The sequence below is a fragment of the Cavia porcellus genome, unplaced genomic scaffold, assembly GCF_034190915.1.
Source record: "Cavia porcellus strain 051 isolate PalLab524CR breed Dunkin Hartley unplaced genomic scaffold, mCavPor4.1 scaffold_24, whole genome shotgun sequence".
Taxonomy (NCBI): domain Eukaryota; kingdom Metazoa; phylum Chordata; class Mammalia; order Rodentia; family Caviidae; genus Cavia; species Cavia porcellus.
This window is the reverse complement of record NW_026947507.1, coordinates 2,369,335-2,395,906: the sequence shown is the minus strand read 5'-3', so window position 1 is coordinate 2,395,906 and position 26,572 is coordinate 2,369,335. Positions and strand designations below refer to the sequence as shown.

The following is a 26,572-nucleotide window of genomic DNA, read 5'->3' as shown; positions in this document are numbered from 1 at the left end:
AAAGTCTTCATATCACAAGGCATTGAAAATGTTTGGTTTTAGGACCACTTATCACACCTTTCTGTTTCTATTCAATGGCATGTGAATTTTAGTCAAGACACATCTTATAATTTACAAAGAAAGTATGTTTTGTTCTGTAAGGATTATTGTGGTAGATCAAAGTAAACCTTTACAGTAGCAAGATTTTTCAGATGTATATAGGTTTTATGTAATTTTTTAATATTTTGAGGCCAAGAAGCTGTAGGCTCACTGTAGGCTCAGTGAGTTCTACCAGTTACAGATAGAAAATCAGATTTGGTAGATGTGGTAAAAAGGATATAGATAAGCCAAAGTGTAGACAGTGGAGTGCTTCTAACCGAAGACAAATCATAAACTAAGTTTGGATTAAAGTATTTTACCATATTCTTCATTATTGTTGGCATATGTGTTATTCCTTGTGAACACTATAGACAAAACTACAGAGTGGAAAGACTATTAATTTTTTTTTGTACCAGGGTTTGAACTCATGACCTTGTACTTACCAGGCAGGTGCTTATACCACTGAGCTAAACCCCTGGCCCCAAGAAAGAGTATTAATAATAAAAGTTTTTTTGTCTCTGACTTAACATGGTGTTATATTTTAGATCTAAAATGTTCTCCAAAAGCATCCTGTGTTCATAGGTGGGTTTTTGGAAGGTGACTAGATCATGCACGCTATATTCATCAGTGGATTCATCAACTGATCGGTTCATGTGTTGGCAAGAGATAAGGCCTAAACGCAGGGGTGGGTCACTGAGTGTATTGTGTATTGTGTATTGAAGGAGTGTATTCTGTCCTTGGTTCCTCCATTTGGTTTCTGTTCTTGGCTGCAATGAGTCAAGCAAATTCCCCCCACCATGCCCTTCTGCCATGTAATTTCTGCCTTAGAGCTAGCTGATCACATATGGACTGAACCTTCTGAAACCATGAGTCAAAATAAGCCTCCGCTCCTTAATGATGAGGGTGTTGGGTATTTTGACCCAGCAAAGGGAAAGTGACTAATGCAGCTGCTGTCATAGCAGAGTTTCCACTCTTGGACAGTGCAGGCCCTCGATGTCAGGGTGAATCTAGAGGAAGCCAACCCAGTGTTTAAACCCCTGCTTTTTCCTCTCTGCCCCAAATCAAGGGAAACTAATTATTAAAGAGGAAAGCCATCATGATGGCTGAGGCCACTGGCAATGGGAGAACAGGTGAAGATAATACTCCTGGTTTAGCTTTAAAATCAGATGGAGGAAGTGACCAGGGTCCCTCTTGCTGATACCAATCCCCTCACAGTACAGGGTTTCAACCAAAACTCTTAGTTTGCTATCAGCTCTGGGATCAAAATTCATTTTCTTTCTTATTTAGGATGAAGTTACTAGGAGTAATAACATACTTTAGCTAGTCAGGGTTTCAGATGAAGAGAATTGAAATTGGTAACTAAATGACCAAACCCTTTCTTCACTGACTGTGACCACTTTCAGTAATTGGTCAACTCTCTCATTGGTTCCATAGGTTGTGAGACTAGGAGATTACTATAGCAATATCCACCGAATTGGACAATATTGAATATAAACTGAATTAGATAATGTAGACATTCAACTGATTAGCCATGCAGCCCCTTTCCATGAAGAAACTAACTGATCTATACTTAACAACAATCATCTACAGCTAGTTTTTAAGTCCAAATATGCCAGTACTGAGTTCTACCATGACATCTTTAGGTACCTTCTCATGTGTTCCTTAACAACTAACTATATTAGTTAGAAAATGTTGCTTCTACTTTAAAAAGAAGGGATCAAAACAGGACAAATGGTTCACTCATATGTCACCCTCTAGGCTACTACTGTGTCATCAATTTATAATGAGTCAAGTATAACTTAAATGAGTGCCATTTCAGACAAAATGTAACCTAGTGCCGAAAGACCCAATATGCATAATGAAGTAGGCAGTACTCACAGTCCATTTCATCAGATCCATCAAGACAGTCACTATGACCATCGCAAACTTGCTCCATGGAAATGCATTTCTGACCATCCTTACAAGACTGTGAAGACACAGAGCACTGGACAGCCTCAGTACATTTGTTTGCATCAGCCAAGTAGTACCCACTGGGACACTTGCAAGTCTGACCCTCGGGATTTGGTAAACAGATGTGGCTACATCCTCCATTATCTTTTGAGCAGCTATTATTACCTGTGGATCCCCAACCCCACCCCACAAAATATACTGAATTAAATTAAGCTCAGAAGAGTCACATGCAAATTTTTTCAAACACAGTATCATAGTTAGAAGATACAGATGTTTTCTCCAAATTAGATAGCTCTTCAATTTAATTCCTTTTAATCAAGCAGGTTCAGAATAATTAGTGATCCTTTTTCATAAACAGAATGGCTTTTGAAGTTTAGGATAGCTTAAGGAAAACAGAGTATCATTATTTCAAGAGTTTATTATGAATTTTGCTCAGATCAAGCAACTAGCAACCATCAGAACTAGCAAGACCTTAGGGATAAACCTTTTTATTTGAAAATATGGAAAATATGGTGTTTATTATCCCTTTGAGAAACTGATTAAATCAGTCATTTATGGCTTGGCTTCATTCTCCAATGCTTGTATCTTAAGTTTTAATCTCTAGTGAAGATTTATTCTGTAATATATTCCAGGAGCTGTGATAAATACGAGGTACAGATAAAGCAGTAACAAGCTTCCTTCTAATTTTAAAAACTAAGCACAGATCATGTGAGTGACCATTTATCAGTCCGAATCTAAGAGATTTTCCTCACCAGGCCAACAGCATAGGAGCCTAAGCAAAACTAACACTACTGCAGGATATTTAGCCTTCAGAATAAAACAAGGAAGCGGCAGTCTGTTAGGACTGATATATCCATTGTACAGAATGGTACAGGTGGTCATGAATTAAATTTGTATTGCTGGCTTTAATCTCAAATAGGCATATATGTCATTTACTGCTACTTTATTGAGCCCATCACTACCCTCTTAAAGTATTTGGATATGTCAATTGTGTCTGTAAAAAAATAGGGAAAAACATTTGAGCATCCTCAAGTTGTTACAGCAAGAATCACTTGACATCAAAAGTAGATGCAAATGGCAATGAGTAGAATTCAGATTCGCTCTACTTTGGAAATGTTATTTCAAATGTATTACTATTGTTGTAATTCAGTCTACAATACTAAATCTGAAATAGAATCCAGATGTTACGGATTGGACCATAACTATCCCCCAAAGGTCCACATGGTAAAACCTTCCTCTTCCATGTTCTCCTGTAGATAGGGCATTTGAGAAGCAAGGCCTGATGGGATATCCTTAGGTCACTGGGAATGCTCTTTCAGGGGGATTATGGGACCCCAGTCTCTTCCTCTTTTGTTTTTGATTCCTAGTCAAGAGGTGAGCAGATTTGCTCTGCCTTGTGCTCCTTCCATGATGTACTGCCATGCAATTTATCATGGACTGAAATGCCTAAAATTGTGAGCCAAAACAAACCTTTTTACTTTATAAGTTGATTATCTCAAATATTCACGATATCAAGAGAAGATACAACATTGATCCTACAAACATCTAGCCAGATACTATTGTACCTACTAGATAAATAATAGAACTAATTATAATTACACATCTAAGACAAACTACATGTAACTGTACAAATAAAATAGAATTGTGTATATCCATAGGAATTTGCCAGATAAATAGTTTAATGTAATAAAAGAGAAAGACAAAAATATTTTGTGACAATATTGCAGAGTGGTATATTCCTTTTTATGTTAGTCATCTTTCGATCACTGAGGCAAAATACCTGAAAAAAACAACTTACAAGAGAAAAAAAGTTATTTTGGCTAGTAGCTTCAGTTCATGATCACTTGGCTTTGTTGCTTCTGAACTATAGTGAGTCAAACATCATGGTAAGGAGCATACGATGGGGCAAAGCAGCTCACCTCATGCAGGACAGGACAGGGCAAGGACGAGAAAAGAGAGGAGAGAAGAAAAAATAAGGGGAAGAGAGGAGGGGAGAAGGGGGAAGGGAGGAAAGGGATTAACAAGGGTGAGTTGGTCTTCCAGGCATGTAGCCAGTCGTACTTCCTCGAACCAGACCTCACAGCCTAAAGTTTCTACCACCTTCCAATAATGCCATGAAATTATGCCTCCTTCAATGGGTTAACCCACTGATGAGATGAGAGTCCTTGTGGACCTCCCCCAAATCCCTCCCAGCTGCAAATGGGACTAAAAGTTCAACACATGAGCTTTTGGGGCACAGTTGAGATACAACTCAACACTCTCCATAAGGAAATTCAGCAGACTTTTGTCTAATCATTGCAAGTTTACTCACCTTGTTGATTAAAGGTACTATACACTTTTAAATCCACAATCTTCTGGTCAATTTGGAACCACCAGTTTTCTGGAACTTCCTTTTTGCTATACCAAACTTTAGTGATTTCGGCTAAAACAAAAGCCAATGAATGATCATTAACAAAACCAAAATTTTCTCTTAAAGAAACTTCCTGAGCAGAGAACATTGCTCAATGTAAATATTTTACTTACCTGGATAAATTCTAGATGAATAACTAAAGTTTTACAGAATAGACATACATGTAGTTTCCTAAATCTTTTGAGAAGTTCCAAGAGAAAATAGAACTATCATATACTTTCCTATAAGTAAATTCATGTATTAATAAGCTACGTCTAAACAAAAAGAAATGTGCCACTTACATATAGTCCATGCGGTGAATAATATTTTTAAATAATAATGTAATATTTTGAAATGGCTTATCTGCAGCAAGAGTTATCAGTGGATTTTGGAAAGATCCAAAAGTCTCATCATATATCTAGCACATTGAAGTCTCTGGAGTAGGGTCCAAAAATATGTTTTTAAAATTCTGATATGGCCAACTGAACTGGCCAGAGAACCAGAATTTGAAAATGTAAAGAGACATCTATTTTAATCATCATTTTCTAGTCAAGTCTGGAAATGGTCAGAGATTTATACACAGAAACCTAGTGCACACATAATGTACCAGAAGCCTGTCATTCAGGAGAATCCCTTTGAAATGTCAGAAATGCCATGCTGGAATGCTCTATAGGTCAACTAGTAATTTCATGCATACTCAGTCAACTAATCTAGACACTGCACTCATTTTGCAGGCAAAGTGTTTCAGCTACTAATTGGCAGAGCAGGTATATGACAAAGGTCCAATCCCTGGCCTAGTGCTCTCTACTACACCGTTACTGTAGCTTGGATACATAGTCCTTAAAGGCCTCTGTGTGGAAGGCGTGGTCTTTAGCTTACTGGAACTTTCAGAATGTGAAGCCCAGTGCAATGGAAGGATGTTAGATTGTTGGTGGTGTGCACTGGAAGGAAGGTTCCTCTTTTCTTTTTTATTTCTTGTTGTCATGAGTGAGCAACCTCCTCTACCACACGCTTCCACTGTGATGTACTGTCTCACCAGGCCCAGAGGCAACCACAGACTGAGATCTTGAAGCTATGAGCCAAAATAAACTTTTCCTGCTTATAATTTGAATATCACTGGTGCTCTGTCACATAAACAGAAAGTTAACCTAACTATTGTAACTTTGACAGCAAGAGCCTCATATGAAAGCTAAGGATTTTAAAAATGGATAAATCTACTCATATAAAGAACAAGCAATTAAGTCAAAGTTCCCCAGAAGTAAAATAATCACTGTTATACATGCTTTTTCAAGTTAGAGAAGTTGCTTAGTTATACTTTGAAGGAAAGCCACTTCCAAAGACATGTTCCTAAGCAGCAGTAGCAGATGCTCTTCGGATTATCAGGAGTAAATTCAGATTGCAAAGATGACCACATACAGAATGAAAACCTACCATCATCAACTGTGGTCCAGAACAGCATGCCTTGGCCACATGTGAAGAGGCTTAGGCCCTCAATTCCTCTGCGTTCTACTCTGTGTCTGGAGCCATCCTGCTGAATGCTTTCTATGAGTCCTCGCGCTAGGAAGACAGGCTCAGTTAATTTTATTTATTCCAAACAGCTTTAACTTATTGTGTCTTGTCCTGCCTCACCTCCCAAGGGACACTACCCGCCATGCCTTCTCTGTAGCCAGTTTGGCTTCATCCCTCTCTAACATGAATTTGCATAGACTTGCTCATGCATGTTAATTAAATCCTCAATTATATTTTTTTACAAAAGGGAAACTGCATGATTTCATGCATCATAACATGCTATTTAGGCTGGAAAATGATGTTTTGTGTGGAATACATTGGCAGAAAATATATACACTGGCCTAAACTCTATTTGAAGTTGGTGCTGACCAGAGTATACAACTTCACTATTTCTCTTTGGCTTAAGGTCGCTTGGATTGATGTTTAGAATGTAGATAACAGCAGCTTACCAGAATCAGCCCAGTACAGTCGAGTCCCTGAATCTGAAAAGGCCAGGCCCACAGGCACTTGGGATTTCTGCCATAGTACCTTTCTCCCACTGCCGTCCATGGCGGCACATTCAATGCTGGACTCACGACTCCCGTCACTCCAGGGACCCAAGTCCACCAAGCACATGGCTGCAGCAGGTGGGTGCAGAACAACAGAAGCTGGATGGGAAAGATTTTCACGGAGCAAGACAATGGGGTACTGGCCATTTGAGGAAGCTACGTTAATGTGGGGATTCTCACTGTCGATCCAATATATGTTTCCACTCAGCCAGTCCACAGCAAGGTCGATCACAGACCCCTCCACAGAAAAGAGCTTCCTCCAAGAAAGTGTCCCCGATTCTTTAAGCCTCAGTAGCCTGATATCACCGTTATTCAACTCAGAAAGATACAGGGCCTTCTCTTGCACAAGATAATCCATTGACGTAAGCTGGTTCACATTGATAAAAGGAAGCATTCTATGTTCTGGCAAATTTGCTTGTCTTGGTAAAGTTTTGAGATTTTTCAAATAGATCTACAGAAAAAAAAAAGGTGGATGGATAATACTGGTTGAATCTAATATAATTCCATATCTTAATTCTGCATCAATGTGATGACTTTTAAGTTCAACTTTTCAGTATTTTTATTTTCTAAAATCTGTGATCAGTTATTTTTTTTTTCCCTTCCTGGACCTTTGAGTACTGAAATTTTCTGGAATTCTTGTGTCTTAAAGACTTTCACCTTTGTTAAGCCCTTTTCTTCAAAATAATATACAACTAATTAGTATCTTACTAAAACTGAAGCTAGTCACCCACTCCAAAATCTGTTTTGTCATTTTAAAAGACCACAGTTGACAGGTCCTCTATATGGCAGATGTAAGGGATGACTTACTTGTTCATACTTTTTATTTTCCTATAATTTAAGGCAGATTTCTTCACAAAATGTACTTTCTCCCCAGGCTGGAAGCCAAAAGAGCTGCTTGTATTTAGAGTTACTACCCCCACATAATAGGCTGCATTTTAGACAATTAAACAAAAGTAAACTCACAGACCCCTAACTTGACTGTTTTCTGGTTTACTAAGTACTTCCTAGGGACATTTAGGTAGATAGGGTCTTCATTTAATTATTTTTTAAAAAACAATACTTTGCTTGGCCAAGATACTTTCTTTGGACCATGATGGCATCCAACACAGTCAACACTAAAACGTAGGATGTATTTGAAGATTATTTCGAGGGCAAGGGCGCTTACCAGCTATGACTGTATGTGGAGGATTCAAATGTCCAAGTCTGAAATGGAACACAGAGCAAGCAGGAGCATACTAGGGAAGCTTCAGGTCAGTACCTGTGTGATAACTCTGGGCAACACAAGGAAGACAAATGCAGACTCTTGGAGGGGGACACAGTTGAGGCCATCATCTGTAAGCAAGGAACCGACTGGGCAAAAGCAGCTTCCCTCGGATCGTGGGCTCAGAAGGCACAAGTGGGAACATCCAGTGTCCAGGCAAGGGTTCAAAGACCTGGGCTGTAGCACTTCGTGCATTACCTGAAAAAAATAGCTAGAAGCCACTATGCATTCCTGAATCCTTAAAAACGGAGCATGCGCCTTTCCCTTTCTTTTTTCTTTTCTTTTTTTTAATGGTAAGAGATACTGAGCTTAGAGCCTTGTGCATGTTAAGCACACACTATACCATTGAATTACACTCCCAGCCCAAATGTGGCTTTATAAAATTATAGACTGACATCGTTAAGGTTGATATCTAGAGAGGTCACACACACACAGAGGCTTGTCAGGGAAAACTAGGGAGATATTTTAAAGAGCACACTGGGCACCTTGAGTCCATAGGGCTGCCCAGAGCGCTTGATGAGGACAGCCCGGCTCTTGCCTGTCATCTTCTGCACACGCTGTATTGTTCTCGTTTTCATCTCAGACCAGAAGACTTCATCTTCAAAAACAGTGACTGAAAACGGGTTCTTGATTTGTGTTAGCTGCAACATCTAAAGTGGTAAAGGTGAGCTTTCTGGAGTGAGTTCTACACCAGACATGTGACATTTTAAACAAGCCTCCTGTCAAAAGGACACTTACACGAATGCCAGTGCCATCTAAGTTGGCAGAACCAATGCTGTGAAATTTGTCATCGGACCAGAATATCTTCCAACTTAACTGGTCAAGAGCTATGCTTGTTGGCCGTCCAAGACCTTGATCGATGAGTATTTTCCGGCTGCTTCCATCCATTCCAGCTTTCTCTATTTGAGGTTCTTCTCCAACTTCAGACCAGTACATTAACCTATGTGAATAAAAGTCAGCTTTAAGATAATGCATTGCCTTGCATAATATCAATACATTCCCTAAAATACTCATTGATAGCCCAATGATTTTTTCTTAACCTTTAACTAGGTATATTCTTTAAGTATAATTGTGTAATAGTAAAAAAAACTTTTCCTTGAAATTATATGGTGATTATTAAGTCATCTTTTGAGGGTAAAGTATCTATCATCATAGTTGTATGAAAAACCTGGGAGGCTATTAGTCCCTATCCTGGAAAATATCCAGAAAATACACAAGTTTTTATAGGTAGAAAATAGACTAGCACAATGTGTAGATGAGTACCTCAGACCTCATTTCCGACCATAGTCTAGTGGTTGTATCAAAGGCTACTGTTAATTTTCTGGTTACAGGTATGTAAAAGGTAAGAAAGAAGAAAGGAACTCAATATGTGTTCTCTTTGTATCCTAGTTTTCCTGTGTCTTTTGATACACTTATCATCATACCAGTGAAGGAATGTGAATATTAACTTTCTCAGCATTTCAAAGAGAAGAGACTCCACACAGAACAACTCAAGCTTCATTCAGATACAGATTATTGTTAATTAAGTACTCCTACTAGTTAAAATCTCCCTTTAGCTGCCATTTTAAAGTTCACCAGAGGTATATTTTAGCAGAAGAAAGTCCAGGTGGACCACCAAGTGAGCTCACATGTACTTCTCATTTTACTGAAATTAAGAACTTTTTCAAGAAGCTTTTAAGATTATCATGTGTGTAGTTGACCCACATCACCATAAAATCTAACATGATAGCAAGTTTTCTATTCACTCCTTCTGTGTTAAGGAGACACAAGCATATGGAACACTGGAAGAATAACCAACTTGAAGGTCTTCGTCCGGCAATCAGACACTGACTCACCCATTTAGAGGATCCAAAGCCAAAGACTGGGGTTGAGTCAAGTCATCATCCAAGACAATCGTGTACTCAGATTTTCCTCTCCAAACGGCAGTCAGTGGAATTGCCAAAATCTGACCAGCTGTCCCATCAGTCCAGTACAGATTCCTCCCAATCCAGTCAACTGCTATACAGTGTGACTTTATCCCTAAAGAAATCATTCAACATGTGTACTTATGATAAACTATAACCTTTATATGCCATGTTGATTCATTTCCCCCCTGCTATACGGATCTCCAAGATAGCAATCTTCTTTAAAATGTTCAAAACACTATTGCAGAAGAAGATAACCATTAGAAATAATATCACTTACAGATAGTTTGGTAGACCATCTTGTCTAATGAGCTGACAATGCATCTTTGTAATAAGCAGCTTCCAGCTACCAAGTCTTGATTTCTTTTTGCTAAGGAGATAGCCAAGGCAGTAGCTTGGCACACTCCTTTGTCAACTGAATTGGCAATGCATCTTACCAACTAGCAAGTCTTGGCCTTTTAGTTAGGAAACTAACCACACTAATGTTTGGAATGTTAATGGTCATTTATTTCCTTATGTATGCTATGCGCATTTTAGCAAGGGCAAGATGCATGCCACACTAAGGGGCTTACCTTTCACCACAGTGCCTTTCCTTGTTGTGTCCATACTTATCCACTGTATACTTTCTGCATTGAAATCTGCCCAAAAGACTTTCTGATCCACTAAGTCATAGTCAACAGAGAAAATAATCAGGTTCTTATCGATAGTTGTCAGAATATCTTCTTTCAAACTCCGTAGTCCATAGAGAAATAAGTTAGATTGTATTGCAACAAGCAGGATCGGTTCAGTACCTATGAAGTAAGAATTGCCTTCAATATGGCATTAAAAGAGTTTGAAAAGTGAATACCAGTGCTAGCTAGAAATCCAAGGACACAGTAGTCTTTCGCTCTCATTGCCAAAGGTGAGATGCCAATTATCCTGTATCAAAGGAATTCTCATCATGGCACAGTTAGAACAATAACTAACTTCAAAGGTGTTTAAAGTAAATAAACAGTAGTTTAAATTTTAAAAAATTCTCACATTTCTGACAATATTTTGAGGGGAGGCACGTGTAAAGAAATGCTTTACAGGACAGGTAAGGTTGATCCATGAATATAGCAGCCATAGTTATGGCTTTGTTACAGTAATAATTTATTATAGACAGTTTCAAACTGTCATTCAGTGTAAAGTACAAGGTAAAGTACAAAAAATGTCTTTGGGGGTAGGTTAGGCTTTTTCTAAGTACAAATAAATAAGCTGGAGATCTAAAGAGAGATTCAGATTTATGCTCCTAGAAGTTTTAAGAATTTAAAGGTAGCTGATTGTGAAAGGAAGGATATCTTGAAAATAACAAAAGATCAGGAAATAACAATTCAACAGCTGCAAGATAACACAAAGGAAAATAATACAAGAATAACTGTTATAAATGAAAAGGAGGCATCAACACAGATGACAAAAAAAAAAAAACTATTTGCAGAAATAATAGCAGAAAATTTCCCAAGAATGGGAAAAGAATCTGACACACAGAAAAGTGAAGCATATAGAACTCCAATTCACCATAACCAAAATAAATCTACATTCAGATGTATTATAATCAAGATCCTGGAAATTCAGCAGAAGAAAAAAATAATAAAAGCTGTTAGAGAAAAGAAACAGATCACCTACTAAGGAAAACCCATCAGAATCACGGCAGACTTCTCAACACAAACCATCAAATCAAGAATAGCTTGGAGTAAAGTATTTCAAGTTATAAAAGAAAATAACTTCCAGCTCAGACTGATATACCCTGCAAAACTATCTTTCAAAATCAATAGAGAAATAAAATACTTCCATGACAAAGAAAACTGAATAAATTCATGACGAGCAAACCAACTCTACAAAGGGTACTGAAAGATATTTTAAACAGAGATAAAAATGACAATTTTAAAAACAACAACAGAAATAAATCACCAAGCATGGTGAGCAATTAAACAGAGGGAAAAAGTAGGGAGCCAACAGCAGGAAAATAACACAACAAAGATAAGTCAACACATATCATTACCAATTAAATGAAACAGATCAACAGAATGGATCAAGAAACAACACCCAACAATATGCTGCACACAAGAAACACATTTACCTCAAAAAAGGATTGACAACAATATTCCATGCAACAGGAATGCAGAAAAAGGCAAGGGTCGCTATTCTGTTCGCAGACAAAGTGAACTTCAAACTAAGCATGAGCTAAAGAGATAATCACCATATACTTATGAAGTGAAAACTTCAAGAGGAGGAGATAATAATCATAAATATGTAGGCACCAAATACAGGTGCACCCAATTGTATAAGACAAATTTCAGTAGACAAGAAAAATGAAATAAACAACACAGTTGTAATGAGGGACCTTAATACCCTACAGTCACAAATAGATGGGTGAATCAGACAAAAAAATTAGTAAAGAAATATTAGAACTGAATCAAACCTGTGAACAAATGAACTTACTAGATGTTTATAGAGTGTTTTGCCCAACAACATCAAAGTACACATTCTTCTCAGTTGCACATGAGATATTCTCTAAAATAGACCATATATTAACCCATAGAACATGCCTAAGTAAGTGCATAAGAGATGAAATTATCCCATGTATATTATCTGACCATAGTTTCATAGTTCAATGAAATTAGGAATTAATGGAAAAATAAACCACAAAACTTTATAAATGCATAGAAATTAAGTAATACCTGCCTGAACAACAAATGGGTCACAGATCAAATTATGGAAGAAACTAAACAATATCTACAATTAAATGTAAGTGCAGATACAACACACTGGAACCTGTGGGACACAATGAAAGCAGTCCTAAGAGGAAATAAATCAAATTTAAATTATTATTGTTCACAGATGACAAGACATTCTACATAGAAGACCCCAAAAACCCTACCAAAAGACTTCTAGGTTTAGTAATCAAAGTCAGTAGTATATCTGGATACAAAGTAAACACTCAAAAATCAATAGCATTCCTCTACATGAACAACTAACTCCCTGAGAGAAACTAGAGAAATCACATCCTTGACAGTGGCATCCAAAAAATGAAATACTTAGGAATCAATCTAATGAAGGAAGGAAAGTTTCGATATATTGAAAATTATAGCACTCTAAACAAGGAGATGGAAGAGAATATCAGAAAATGAAAGGTATCCCTTGCTCATGGATAGGTAGAACCAACATAGTGAAAATGGCCATACTCCCTCAAATTGTTATACATATTTAATGCAATCTTGATCAAAATACCATTAGCATAACTCACAGATCTAGGAAAAAAATCCTAAAATTCACCTGGAACCAGAGGAAATCTAGAATAGCAAAGGCATTCCTGGGCAATAAAGGTAAGGTAGGAGGCATCACAATCTCTAACTTGAAATTATTCTACAAAGCTTCTGTGATAAATGGTACTGAAAAAAAAAAACAGACATGAGGATGAGTGGAATAGATTAGAAATGCAGACACAACTACAAAGACATTCACTCACCTTATCTTTGACAAAGGGTCCAAACATGTCTACCAGAAGAAAAACAGCCTCTTTAATAAGTGATGCTGGAAAAACTTGCTCTCAATATGCCAAAGTCTAGACCTACTACCATGCCCATCACCATGTACTAAAGTCAATTCAAAATGTATCAAAACCCTACATATTAAAACAGAAACACTAAGCCTCCTGGAAGACAAATTAGGTAGAGATCTTGAAGACATAAATGTAGGTAGAGAGTTCTGAACGAAACCTAAACTGCATAGGAAAAACTTCAAAGAATCAACAACTGGGATCTCATCTTTTTAAAAGGATATTATGCAGCAAAAGAAATCATCAACAAAGTGAAAAAAAAACTTTAGCCAACTGTCCCTCAGACAAAGGATTTCTATCTAGAATATATAAAGAATTGAAAAAATCACACCCCTCAGATTCAAGGACTTAATTCAGAAATGGACATGTGAGATGAATACACACATGAAAAAATGTTCAGCATCACTGTCATTAGAGAAATGCAAATTAAAACAACATTGAGATTCCATTTCACCCCAGAAAGGATGGCTATCATCAAGAGGTCCACCAGCAAAAAATTCTGGAGAGGGTGTGGGAAAAAATGAACCCTTCTCTGTTGACGTAGACTGGTACAGCCAGAGCGAGACTTCTCAGAAAACTAGAATTGGAGGTTACATTTGACCCAGCTATTTCCCTTTTGGTATCTTCCCAGAAGAATTAAAAACAACATATCACAGAAATACATGTGCACCTATGTTGACAGCAATACAATTTGTAATAGCTAAATCTTGGAAACAACCCAAATATCCATCAGTTGAGGAATAGATAAAAAAGATGTGATATTTTCATATGGGGTACTATTTAGGCACAAAGAAGGATAAACTTAAGACTTTTATAAGTAAATGGCTACATGAGATCATACTCATAAGTTAAACAAATCAGTCTCACATGTATAAACATTGTATTGTCTCCCTAATGTGAGAAACTGGGAGAGTAAATAACTTCTAAAATGTACAATAGATAGTGTGAAATTGGAAGCAATTGTTTAAAAGAGAAAAAGAACTAGGATGGGTAAAAGGGGAAAGGACAATAGACAAAAGGAAAAAAATGCAAGTCAGTTATGCTATTAGTGTCTCTTAGTTCCTAGAAGAGGAAGGTTTTGTGTTAATATGGATTGGAGAAATTTTTATACCCATATCTTATATCCTGAGCAACTACTTTAAACATAACAGCATGCAAGGTATTAACTACTGTTATTCCTCTATTATTTTGTTATGAAATGTTGTTTTTTTCTTTTTTCCATAAAAAGGAAGAATTTAAAGCTAGTGACCTAGGATTTAGAAGACATTCCCGGTTCCAGTTTACCTGTTGCCTTACAGGCATGGCCGTCAGGCTCCAGGGAGTAGCCAGGATGGCAGGTGCAGATGTAGGAGCCCTCGGTATTGACGCAGGTGTGACTGCAAGGCTGACCACCAGACCCTTGGCACTCATCCACATCCTCACAGCTCCCTGCATGGTTCTGGAAGCCTGGCTCACAAGTGCAGACCTGACGGAGGTGAGAAGACACTGAGCCTTTCTGAAGACAGAGTAGTAGTCATTTAAAAAGTGGCAGGCAAGGAGATCAGTTGGTAAAGAAGAACACATGGAGATATATTCCATTTTGGCAACTATTGGCCAGCAATTCTTAGAACCAATCTATTTAAAATAGATTCCTTGTTTCTCTTTGCCTTAACTACTTTGCCTTACCTCTTACATCACTGGGTCCTGAGTTGGGCAAAGGTACCCAGATTCAGTAAGAGAAACCAGGATCCGTGAGAGGAAAAGCAAGCAAACTTAACTGAAATGGTTGTCGATCAAAAGAGATGCTTCTATGACCAGGCAACAGAACAGTTTTCTTTTACTTTCCCATTAGAATTAAGTGTGCTGTGTTTAATCAACTAAAAACATTAACTAGAGAACAGATGATCCTCAGTTTAAGGGTAGGTCAGATTCCAAACATGGTAGAGATGATTTGCAAGTTGTCAGTTACCTGAACTGCAACCCCATGGAGCTGTTTAACTCTTAGAGTAATCAAAAGATTTCTTGTTTACCCACAAGTCTCACCCAGAGCTGACACGGAAGTAGACTGAGTGGTAGAGTTCCAGACACAGGTGGGGAGGAGCTGGACAGGATTCACCAGGAGCCAGGAAAGGCCTGGGCACATCAGACAGCCCTGCCATGTAAGACTTCAGGGTAGCAACCCATCAGCCCTGCCATGTAAGACAGGAATAGGGAAACACCTGTGTTCCCTAGACCAAGAACAGCGGAAGCAACTCACAGGCCCAACCGGAGATGAGTGGCAGGTCTGGGGACACTGTCCGGGGCTGCATGCTGATAGTTGGCACCTGCCACCTTCATCCGAGCTGTCAGCACAGTCCTGCTTCCCATCACACACCAAGCTGAAGTTGAGGCAGATAGAGGTGCCACACTGGAACTCAGATGCCCGGCACTTCTGAGGGGGGCCTGTTGGGATGACCCCCCACTTAGAATCTTATAATCCACCTCCTAGACATTCCTCCCTGGCAGGGCTTCCCTGGTGCAGTCAACATGCCCTCATTTGGGGAAAGGAATGGATTTTGGCTGCTGCAGCCTTTGCTCAAGGAGCTGGTTTCTCACTCCCAAGTCACAAGAGCACCAGGGTCCCCTGTGTTTCCTTTACTTACATGCAGCCTCGTCACTGCCATCCCTGCAGTCCCTCTCCCCATCACAGTGCCAGAAGTCGGGCACACACTGGTCTCGGCTGGCACAGGCCCACTGCTGTGGGCTACACCGGAGCGCCTCAGGATCACAGTCCTGAGAATACAGAACATATGAGAATGTTTGGAATCTAGGGCCAGAGGGCAAGGGCCCTCAGAGGAAGGAGAGTTGGTGGTAGCAGGGTGCTCTCAGATCCCTCCTGCAAGGAAGCCCCATGCAGACTGCAAACTCAGAAGTGACACAAATTTAAGAAATTCTTTCTGTAACTGGAGTTTAGGTGAGGTTTTCCTAAGAGTACAAACCTAAGTTCAGGTGAGGATTTCTAAATATACAAATCTGGGCATAATGTGGGAGGAAATGTGTTATTTTGTCAAACTGATCTCAACTGCACTTAGGAAACATACACAAAGGAATATGTTTCAGCAACTCTAACCCAGGCTCCAGCTGGTAAAACTGACAGCATATTCTGCATTTACTGTGAGTTGGCTTCTCGGGAGGAAGGGGAGCACCTATGTACCAGCCAGTTCCCAGAGCCTTTATGTAAATTCTCAACCCCTCAGACAGGATGAGGAAAACCCTAGACCCACTTTCCTGTGAAGAAATATAACCTTCCCATGTGCTTGCTGAAGGTCATATGAGATCAGCAAATTCACATCCAGACTGCACTTTATATAGTCTTAGAGCTTCTGTAAACTTCAGAGTGACAGTTAAGCAAAGTTAGTGGTAGGGTTGTTCACGTCTCCAGTGCATATTTCTACATAGGACAAAGTTATCATATCTAATACTTGAAAATCTCCTCCTACAAAATAGATACAGCCTCTGTTAGAAGTTTGATTTTTAACAGCCGCTTGTTGATGCTTTAGATACTTTAATAAAGTTACGAGTGGCTTTTAGGGAAGTGATTAAGGGAGACTTCTCTCTTATGTTTTCCCAAATTTTCTATAGAAAATGTGTTACTGCTGTGATTAGAAATCTATGGTCAGCTCTTGCCCTCTAGTGATTCCATACCAATGCATTTAACTGAATGCAAATCAAAAACAGTGAGATGCATCTGTACTGAACAAGTATCAAATTTTTTCTTTGCATTATTCCCTAAGCAATACAGTATACCAACTACTTATATAACATGTACATTACATTAGATATTGTAAGTAGTCTAGAGATGATTTAATATATGGATTATAATCAAATATCTCCCGTGCCATTTCACGTGAGGGACCTGAGCAAGGCCATATTTGTATCCTTGAGAGGTCCTGGAACCAGTTACCTATGGAAGCTGAGGTTGATGGCACTTTTGTATTTTCCTGAAAGAAGAGTGTGCTACCTTCTCATCACTTCCATCTTTGCAGTCTAGGTCATGGTCACATATCCACTCTGCTAATACACATTCTCCACTGGTCCTGCACTTCACTTCCCCCACCGGGCACCGCAGAGGCCAAGCAGAAGGACAGCCTTCTTCATCCGAGCGGTCCAGGCAGTCTGGGTTCCCATCACAGTGCAAAGAGTAGGACACACATTGGCCGCTCTTACACCTGAATTCAGATGTACTGCAGTTCTCATGGACTGAAAAAATAAAGCTTAAAGTAAGAATTCAGCCAGATGTGAAGCAATTCAAAGACCAACAAAATGATTTAAAGAGTCACCTGGCTCCTGCTACAGCCATGGGAATCATCTGCAGTAGGTGTCGGAACACGAGAGTGGTGCAAGCTGAGAGTTATGCCAGAAAGGAACTACTAATAGGCCCCCCCACACACAGAAGCTGCCTCAAAACCCCCTTTGTCTTAGAAAAGAAGGGCTGAGACACAAGGATGGAAGATATGTAGAAAGACTCTGGGAAAAAGTAAGGACCCTGGCAGAGTAAGGACTCTCCGCTAGGGAAGTACAGGTACTTTATTTCATATACAAAAAAGGAGAAGAAGAAATCTGCTACAACATGGGAACATATAATTTATGCTCTTGGACTCAATATCTACATATAGATACCACTTGATTTGGTTCAAGAAAAAGAACCAGGCCCTATGGAAAACCACAAGTATATATTTTTTAAAATTTCAAATTAAAAAATGAAAATGATGATATAGAATTTCAAAACAGAATAATAGAGGATTGACAATAATTAATGTGTTGCATACTGTTGTCTTCAAAATAGTTGTTCAGATTACCAGATGTATGCATGAAAAATGATCACATAATGAAAACACAAATTGTTTTAAGTATGTATTAATAAGTAAATGATTTAGTCTTTTCACTTTCTCCCTGTATTGCTTATCTTTGTTAGTCCCATGAACGCAAGCACAGTCATAGCCGCTGGCTAAGTAATCACCTCCACGCCCAAATCTATGCTGGTACCTCACCCGCATCCTTTTTTTCCCACTTCAATTCTCATAATTCTTTCTTCTGCCCTCATGAGAAGGATGATGTCAGTCTTTGAAACATGTCACTGGTAAGAATAAAAATGAAGACCATATATCCCATAAAGATGGGGGGAAGTACTAACACCTACAAATGAGATGGTCTCTCACCTGAAGAGCCCTAGAACCAAAACTTTAATCTTCAAGGATGTAAATTTTGGCTTCACAAGAAATAATTTCAGGAAGTAGTATTCTGTATATGAGGGATGCTCAGTATAATCTCCAAAATTCCTCCAATCCAAATGTTGTCATCTTATTCTGTTGCCTTGTGGTAAGCACAATCATCCCTTACTATGTGTGGCTTCAGTATTTACACATTAGGCTACTTGCTAACCACAAATCTTCCATACCTTCATGGTCATTTGCTGATACAAGAGAGCAATAAAGAAAATCTGAATCACCCAATGTGCAATCCTAGTTATAACTATACAAGGCAACTCTCTGCCTTCTTAAATCGACTCTCATATTGTAAATAAGTGTCCTTTCTGCAGTGTATTTAGGGCCGTCCTTCCACATTTGTGTACTTTTACTGACTTTGCTATTTAAAATAGCTCCCAAATGCCATGCAGCAGTCCATCTGGTGTCCCTGGGCACTAGAAGGCTGTGATGTGTCTCAAGGAGAAAGCACTTGTAGTAGACAGGCTTCCAGACAGGCACTGTGAGTTCAAGGTTGATGAATCGTCAATACATATTAAGACATCTTTAAACAGAAACACACAATAAAGTCACATGCCCAATGACTGACAAAAACGTTGTGACCAGTGACTCAAAGGAACCCGACCTCATATTTTGCCCCCACAACAATGGTTTGACATCTGCTAATTCAGTGTTTGCAAAAGCTTTATAGAACATAACTACCACACATAAGAAGACTCAACTGTAACACAGCTTAAAATAATCACAGAAAGCTGCACAGAACTTACGACATCCTTGTTCATCTTTTTTGTCAGAGCAGTCCGGGTTCCCATCACACAGCCAGCTCTTGGGGATACAGCGAGTGTTTTCATCACAACGCAGAGAACAATCCTCAGGGGGTTTCCAGCAGGCCACCTCGTCAGACCCATCGGGGCACTGGTGGGCTCCATCACAGCGGTATTTCCCCTCTATGCACCTGCTCCCATCCAGACACTGGAAGACCCCTGCAGTGGAAAGGACAGATGCTAGCACCCCTCATAAAAGGTTCAAAATTAGGTTAACTTACTCTTCTTGGAGTTCGAGGTGTAACTCTCAAATCTATTTTATCTGAGTTTTAAAATTTAGTGGATCCACATGCAAGCTCTAATGATATGCTTGGGTCAAACAAGTTAGCAACCTTGCATTTAAAGAAGGCCTTGTTTGTTTCATCACTTTGATACCGTTAGACCACTACCAACTCTTGCACATGGACCACTTAGGGCACAGTACGGCCCAGCCTATATAAAAGCAAATATAGCACTGCTTAGCAGATTTGAGGCAGCAAGGGGGGAGTAGTCAAGCACATGGCTTAAGCCTCAGGAGCAGAGGTTTCGGCACTATGCTAAAGATTTATATCTTTAGGCACTCAGATGATGGCTTTCATCTATCTAACCTGTCTAGGAAAAGCTGGTATGATTAGAATTAAGGAAACACTGTCAGAGGTCATACTATACTCTCTGAGCTTAGTGGTATAACTGGCACAGAAGACTGAAGACAGGGAAGATGACAGACCTGGTCTGTGGCAGGTCTGGAAGCAGTTCTCCTCATCCGAGCCATCCAGACAGTCCTGCTCCCCATCGCAAAGGGACTCTGGGGAGACGCACTTCTTCCCTTCACGACAGGGCACAGAGGATCCAGTGCAGAGCAGAGGTGGAGCAGGAAGGGCAGCGGGGGCCGCTGTTTCAGCCTTGGGATCTAGAGCAAATCGGTGTCTCAGCGAGTCAGTCCACGTGGTCCTGGGGGAGGGGGAGCCGAGCCTACCCTGCCTTCCTCTGAAACGCTGTGTGTGGTGGAGGACCAACATTTCTCTACCTCGTAGAAAGAATGCTGAAATTGATTCAAAGTTTATATCTTGAGATTGAGTGTACTTCATAATTTGGGAAGATTGGTCTCTCTTTATGAACTATGAACTTTAATCTTAATTTTCTTCACTGTCTTATGTTCTGTTCCAGTCTAGGAAATAAAAAGTACAGCCATCCACTGCAGAACAGTGTTTTGGTCAAGAATAGACTGTACAAATGAAAGTAGTGCCATCAGATTACAAGAGCTGAAATTTTTTATCACCTGGTGATGCTATTGGTATCAATATTGAGTACAGCAAATTAGTCATGTGTTTGTGGTAACACTGGTGTAAATAAGCCTACTGTGTTCTCTGTCATATGGAAGTACAGTATGTACAATTATGTACAGTAAAGATTTATGCCAGGTTCATATAAGTGTATTTGTGATGCGGTCCCTTCACAATGCATTTATCAGAATGTGTTCCTATCACTGTGACACATGACTGTCCTTCAGGTTTCCTGCTAGAGCATCCAGTGGTCTAGGACCAAGGCCAGCATACAATAGGCACTTACTTGTTGAAATGCATAAATTACACTGATAAAGTTATCAATTAGAATTCCTCAGCACCTATGGTAGCAACTGAAGAGATGTGTTAGACTAGCTAAAATTGTTACAGAAAAGTTCATTTCATTTGCAAACTTCATTTGCATATAAGAAATAGGGCTTCATGCCTGCTGTTTCTTTGCCTTCCAGGTCAGGTTAAACCAACCAGTGAGTTACAAAGTAAGGTAGCACAGACAGAAAAGGGAAATAAGCAGACAGTTCGGGAACAGAGACATCGCAGGAACGGTTCTGTCCTCTTATTCCTGCTCCTTCGTGGGACATCCAGCTGTTTCTGCCGTTGAGGACCCAATGAAACTTATGATATGAATTTGTTTTTCTGTCTCGTGATTCAGGAGCAGAGGCTTCGGCACTATGTTAAAGATTTATATAGAAAAAAATAAAGGTAATCTACCTTTAAGCAGATTTATCTGAAAAATCCTGGCACAACTTCAAAAAGGAAGAGTGCTGATCTTCATGGTACAGGATGTGCATCCTTAATCCAAAAATCAGAATGCTAAATGCTCCAACATCTAAAATTATCTGAGTATCAATGTGATGGCATAAGTCAAAAATTCTGCACCTGACCTCGTGTGACACAACTCATGGTCAAAATGTAGGAGCACAAAACATATTGTATAGAGTAACCTTCAGGCTATGTGCTTATGGAGCATGTGAAACATAAATAAATTGCATGCTTGAACCTGGGTCTTACCCCCAGGGTAGCTCATTATGCATATGCAAATATATATATTCCAAAATGTTTCAAAATCTGAAACACTCATCCCAAGTATTTCAGATAAGAGACATGTAACCTGTGAAATGTTATTTGCTATGCATTCCACAGGGAGGCGGGGTAAATGATTCTTTGGTAAATTAGTGTGGGAAGCTGGTTAGGTGCAAATTAAATGGATTTCTTTACTGGCAGATGAAAAACCATGAATATGCTAATGTTCAAGATGATTTCCAAAAGGAAATGGTGTGTAAACTTCTTTGAATAATGGTGAGAGACACGTATCGTTAACAACTTTGAGAAATGTCTTATACCTTTATATTTCCAGAATATAGAAAAGTTAAGGACCTGACGTACTAAATTCTGACTTGGGACACCTGCCACACATACAATACAGTGCTCAGGATTTTATTGGAGGAAGGCAGGTAAGGTGTGTATCAAAGAAGAGCCTGACAAAGGAAGACTCGCCTGGCACTTTCTGGTTCTCCGCCAAGATGATCACTTTCCTTATGTGTGGCTCCTTCAGCACTGAGAAGGGTTCCAGAGTCTTCCTGTTCCAAAGCATGAGAGCTGTCTTGTCCACGGTCACCAGGTAGGGTGTGTGGGCTGCTATGAGCCCATCACTCCAGGATTTGTTCAAAGAGTAAGTTCTGTTTTTTAGGAGACTGAGACTTTGCAACCCTAAGGAAGAGTAGAAGTTTTAGAAGATGAGCTAAACAAGTGATCTGTGACAGGTAAGGTGAACAGTGAGAGGGGATTATTTGATTGAGGTCCAAAGACTCAAAACTAAACCAAAGCTCATAGTGTTCCTATCAAATTTTGTAGCTTTTAATTTTACATGGAAAGACAGACCAGTAATATATCTCAAGCTCCCAAACAGCAAAGGATTATGGTCTGCCTTGAGGACAAATGAGAGATGACTTTACTGCCTTACTATTTTTCATATATATGAAACATATCCAGTTATTAGCATCTCTCTGCTGGTCCTCAAGGATGGCCTCTGCATGATACAATGCTCAAAATCAGCTATGAAGGAATGACTCGCATCTGACATCACATTATCTCTCCTTTCCAATGGCAGTTGGGTTCCATTACTTCTATGTATAGAAGCAGAAATAAATTCCAAACATGAGAAAAGCTACTAAGTGTATAAAAAAGCAGTTATATGTATTATTTCTGAGGTTTTCTATCTTTTAAATCCTTAACATAGACCTTCAGATAAGAGATGAGTTCGAGGTAAGTGACTTGTCCAGGCTTTCACTATTAAAATTAGAGGTAGAGCCAAGCCTAATCAGTTCTTAGAACAACTGGCATAACTAGAAGAGAAGATTTTGAATATTTTCACCATAAAAAATCAAAAGTGGCACATGTTAGATATGATATATTTGCTTATTAGCCTGATTTAGTCATTACACATACCTGGGTCAAAGTATCACAATGTGCTCCATAAATATGTACCATCCATTGTGTGTGGATTAAAAACAAAAAGTTTCTTCAGCACATCCAGAAATAGCAACAATAAAAACAGAAATTTAAAAGAAGGGCTAGAAACATTACACCTTTAAAGACAAGACAAGTTTGGTGTTGCTCATCCCCTACATCTCTTCCCACTGAACTTACCCAGCCCTTTGCTGGTCCAAAGGATGCTAGCTGAGCTGAGGTCTAAGGCCATCTGGATGTCTGCCGTCCAGGAACCGCTCCAGATTGCTTGTCTGTTTTGGCCATCGAGGGTCATACTTTGTAGGTGGCTGCTACTCTCCACCCAGTACAGTGTCCTCCGCGGCCAGTCGAGAAGCAGCTGCAGTATAATGCCTCCTGTGCGATACAGCGATTCAGTGTCTCTGTCAGGAATTGTGGTCTTCTGAATGGCACTGCGGTCACAGGGTAGCCAGTACACATTCCCTGTCGGTATGTCCACGTTTGCTGAGCAGACTGAGGAGGAAAAGTAACTGTATTATACAAAGAGCTTTCAAGTACATTCAGGAACTGACTCAAACTTTGGACCTCGGAAACAAGGGAAATGGGCAAGTGTCAGTCAAGATTTTAAAAATCTGTCCCTCACAAGCCAACAGTTCTCTTTCACATCATAAGCCTCACTGGGCCAACTGTGGCTCTGGGCACTGGTTATAGGACCTCATTTGATGCTTTCAGCAACTTGACAAAGGAAGCATTCATTCTCTGCATTTGGCAGATTAGATATCCAATGGCAAAGCCTGTGTCTGAGTGCAGATCTCTAAGTTCAGATTCAATTCTTTTTTCTACTAGGATCTGAGCTATTCTAGAATACAGTCTAGCCAACATCAGGCTAGCAAGCCAGCAGCCTTTTACAAAACCCTATTCTACACGAGTTAGTGGTTAACTTCTGTGCCTCACTTTTCTTAAAAGTATGATAGCGATAGTGCTTCTTTTCTAAAGTTGCTGTGAGAGTTACAGTTACAACATATAGCATGTGAGGGTGGCATCTGTTGTGGAGTACTGCAGTTTACTGGCATGAGCTCACAACTGGTAGTTGTTAAATTCAAGAGTCTTTTAGGCTGATTAGTCCATGTAAAATTTAACTGTTATGTTAATTTATTAAAAGTAATAAATATTTAACCCATTGCATCTTATTTTCCTACATTTTGATATTTGAATATTCTTTATCTAATGTTTGGGAATAGATACGGCTTGGATTTTGGATTTTAGAAAATTTTACATACATATCTTTGTGTAATATATGTAAATATCTACAAGATACACATACAATAATTAAATCGCTTAAAATAACAATGTAGAAATTTACAATAAAAACATCATAGCTTTTCTTTATGTAAATATCTATTTACATATGTGTTACATATAAATTTTCATATATATATAGAGAGAGAGACATAAAGGGGGGTCCTGGGGGAGGGGACCCAAATCTAACCATGAAATTCCTTGTGCCTTATATACATTGTACACATACAGCCTGAAAGCAATTGTTATACAAGTTTCAGTGCACCTGTACTCTGACTTCACTCACCACATGCTGTCAGGTATGAGATTTTTTTACTTACTACATCATATAGGCAGGTACTCAAACATTTTTGGTTTTCATGGCACTTTCAATTTCAGGTTTTTGGATTAGAGATACAGCCCAACCTGTATCTCTATTGTTTATTTATATCAACTGTATTCATATGTTAGAGATGCTGTATAAAGTTTTGCACCATATATCACTTCTCAACTCTGTATTCAACAATGCTGTATTGTAGATCAAAATCTGTCATTGTGGGAGTATTTACACCATGAAAACTTTAAACACTATAAGTCAGGGCTTTCTTTTTCTTAAATTTTGCATCATAGAAAAAGGATAGAAAAAAAACTTTGTCCTTGAGGTAAATCTGGGCCAGATGCCTTTTCCTCTGGGCAGCTTTTAGTGGAATGTAGCCAATCAATCACATGTTATGGTCACTTTCATGGCACAATGGTAGAGTGCCAACCAAGTCTAAAATAGTCACTGTCTGGTGTTTTACACAAAAATTTGCCAATTCATCATTGTCTAGATTTAAGAAAATGACAAAGTATTAATAATTCAGATTACTTTTATGCATGTCATATTTATAGCCATTTTACTGTAAATGCCACAACAAAATTTGAGCTATTTTTCTGTTACTTGAATTTTATTATTTAGCTTAGTAAAGAAGTTATGCTGTTGATGAATTAATTCTAGTGTCTTCACTGCTTCGCTTTTGTCTCTTTTCCTTTTGGAAACAAAAGTAAGAACCTACATTTGAGTTAAATCTATTCTCAACAATGTCTTTACATAATCAGATATTATGCAAGGATTTATTTAGAGATTGTTAAATTGAGCTTGAATTGCAACCATAGATTGGCTTCCAATCCAAGAATTCAATATAAAAAGCATCCTGTGAAAATCAGTTAAAATAACAATGCAGAAATTCACAATAAAGAACATCTTGGCTTTTCTTTATTAGTAGATTGTATGTTATACACGCTGTATAACAATAAACTTTATTGTAGACATACTTTGGCATATACATGCACACTTCCCGCCCCCAGAAAGCGAGTCGGTTAGCCTTTTCTAGTACATCCTTCAGTATTATTGTAATAGCTCAAATGTTACAATATGAGGAAAGTAAACAAAGAGGCAAAGTGTAAAGCGGGACAGGGGTGCGAACAGCAATCCCAGAACACACAGGGCTTAACTTAACGTGCTCTAAATTCTCCCTGATGATGGGGTGTTAGGACTGGATTGTCTCTGGATTAGTCCTCACATTCTCATGAGAGGGAACTTCCATAAAATTACATTTCAGAATTCTCCCAACGGATGTACTACTCCTTCCCAAGAGAACAGAAATGCCTTGATGTTGGTGAGTTAAAATGGACAGTTGAGCCATCCATGTTAAGCTCTTGGCCTCTCCTGTGTCAGGCTCTTCCAACTACGGAGAATGAGTGCTCAGCTCTGGAATTATCGAGTTAGCTTTGGCCTTGTACAGAGTTGAGGTTGAAAGCTCAATTGCCAGGGTCACAGAATGTTCTCTGAGCCACGCTGCATTGCTTCCTACAGACAGACTAATCTTTCTAAGACAGAATGTTGAGGCCCTCCCATTTCTGAATAGGAATTTCACTTATGTTTTTTAGCTTCAGATTTTCATATGAGGACAAGATTAATGCAACCAAGAGAAAACCACTGACATCAATACATTTTGATATAAAAATAAGGTGAAAGCTACAAGTTCATGAGCTGTAAGGAAATCATGCGCTCTGGAAATAGGTCTAGATTGCAGAGTTGATACTACAATTAATGCATATAAAAGGTTAGATGCCTTTGTCCAGGATTTAGCCATTGCTAGAGTTTGGATCTCGAATAGCTCCCAAAGGCTCATGTGTCAAGGTTTGGTCCTCAGTTTAGCACTACTGGGAGGTGGTGCAATATTACATGCAGGGCTTAGAGAAAGGTCTTTAGGTCACTGCGGGTGTGCCCTTGAAGGGGATCCTGAGACTCTGGCCTCTTCC

At 39.1% G+C, this 26,572-nt stretch overlaps 1 protein-coding gene across 2 annotated transcripts in view; it reads right to left on the bottom strand.

Moving 5' to 3' along the window:
- The window catches only part of LOC101788203 (low-density lipoprotein receptor-related protein 1-like), a 46,478-nt gene that overhangs the window by 2,842 nt on the left and 17,064 nt on the right, over positions 1-26,572 (bottom strand). Inside the window, exons 15-31 of one of the 2 annotated variants that reach the window (XR_010042539.1) lie at positions 23,192-23,503; positions 22,040-22,252; positions 19,969-20,151; positions 19,206-19,421; positions 17,196-17,434; positions 15,838-15,967; positions 15,453-15,637; positions 14,501-14,681; positions 10,212-10,430; positions 9,571-9,754; positions 8,474-8,675; positions 8,221-8,385; positions 7,733-7,933; positions 6,376-6,925; positions 5,849-5,974; positions 4,340-4,450; positions 1,957-2,044 (exon numbers count right to left, since the gene is read on the bottom strand). Coding sequence is in view for 1 of the 2 variants with exons in the window: in XM_023561875.2 (XP_023417643.1) it covers positions 1,957-2,193; positions 4,340-4,450; positions 5,849-5,974; positions 6,376-6,925; positions 7,733-7,933; positions 8,221-8,385; positions 8,474-8,675; positions 9,571-9,754; positions 10,212-10,430; positions 14,501-14,681; positions 15,453-15,637; positions 15,838-15,967; positions 17,196-17,434; positions 19,206-19,421; positions 19,969-20,151; positions 22,040-22,252; positions 23,192-23,503 (3,654 nt within the window). In the remaining variant the exon portion in view is untranslated. Of the gene's footprint in view, positions 1-1,956; positions 2,194-4,339; positions 4,451-5,848; positions 5,975-6,375; positions 6,926-7,732; positions 7,934-8,220; positions 8,386-8,473; positions 8,676-9,570; positions 9,755-10,211; positions 10,431-14,500; positions 14,682-15,452; positions 15,638-15,837; positions 15,968-17,195; positions 17,435-19,205; positions 19,422-19,968; positions 20,152-22,039; positions 22,253-23,191; positions 23,504-26,572 lie in introns of both variants that reach the window. The other variant, XM_023561875.2, reaches the window with a different exon arrangement.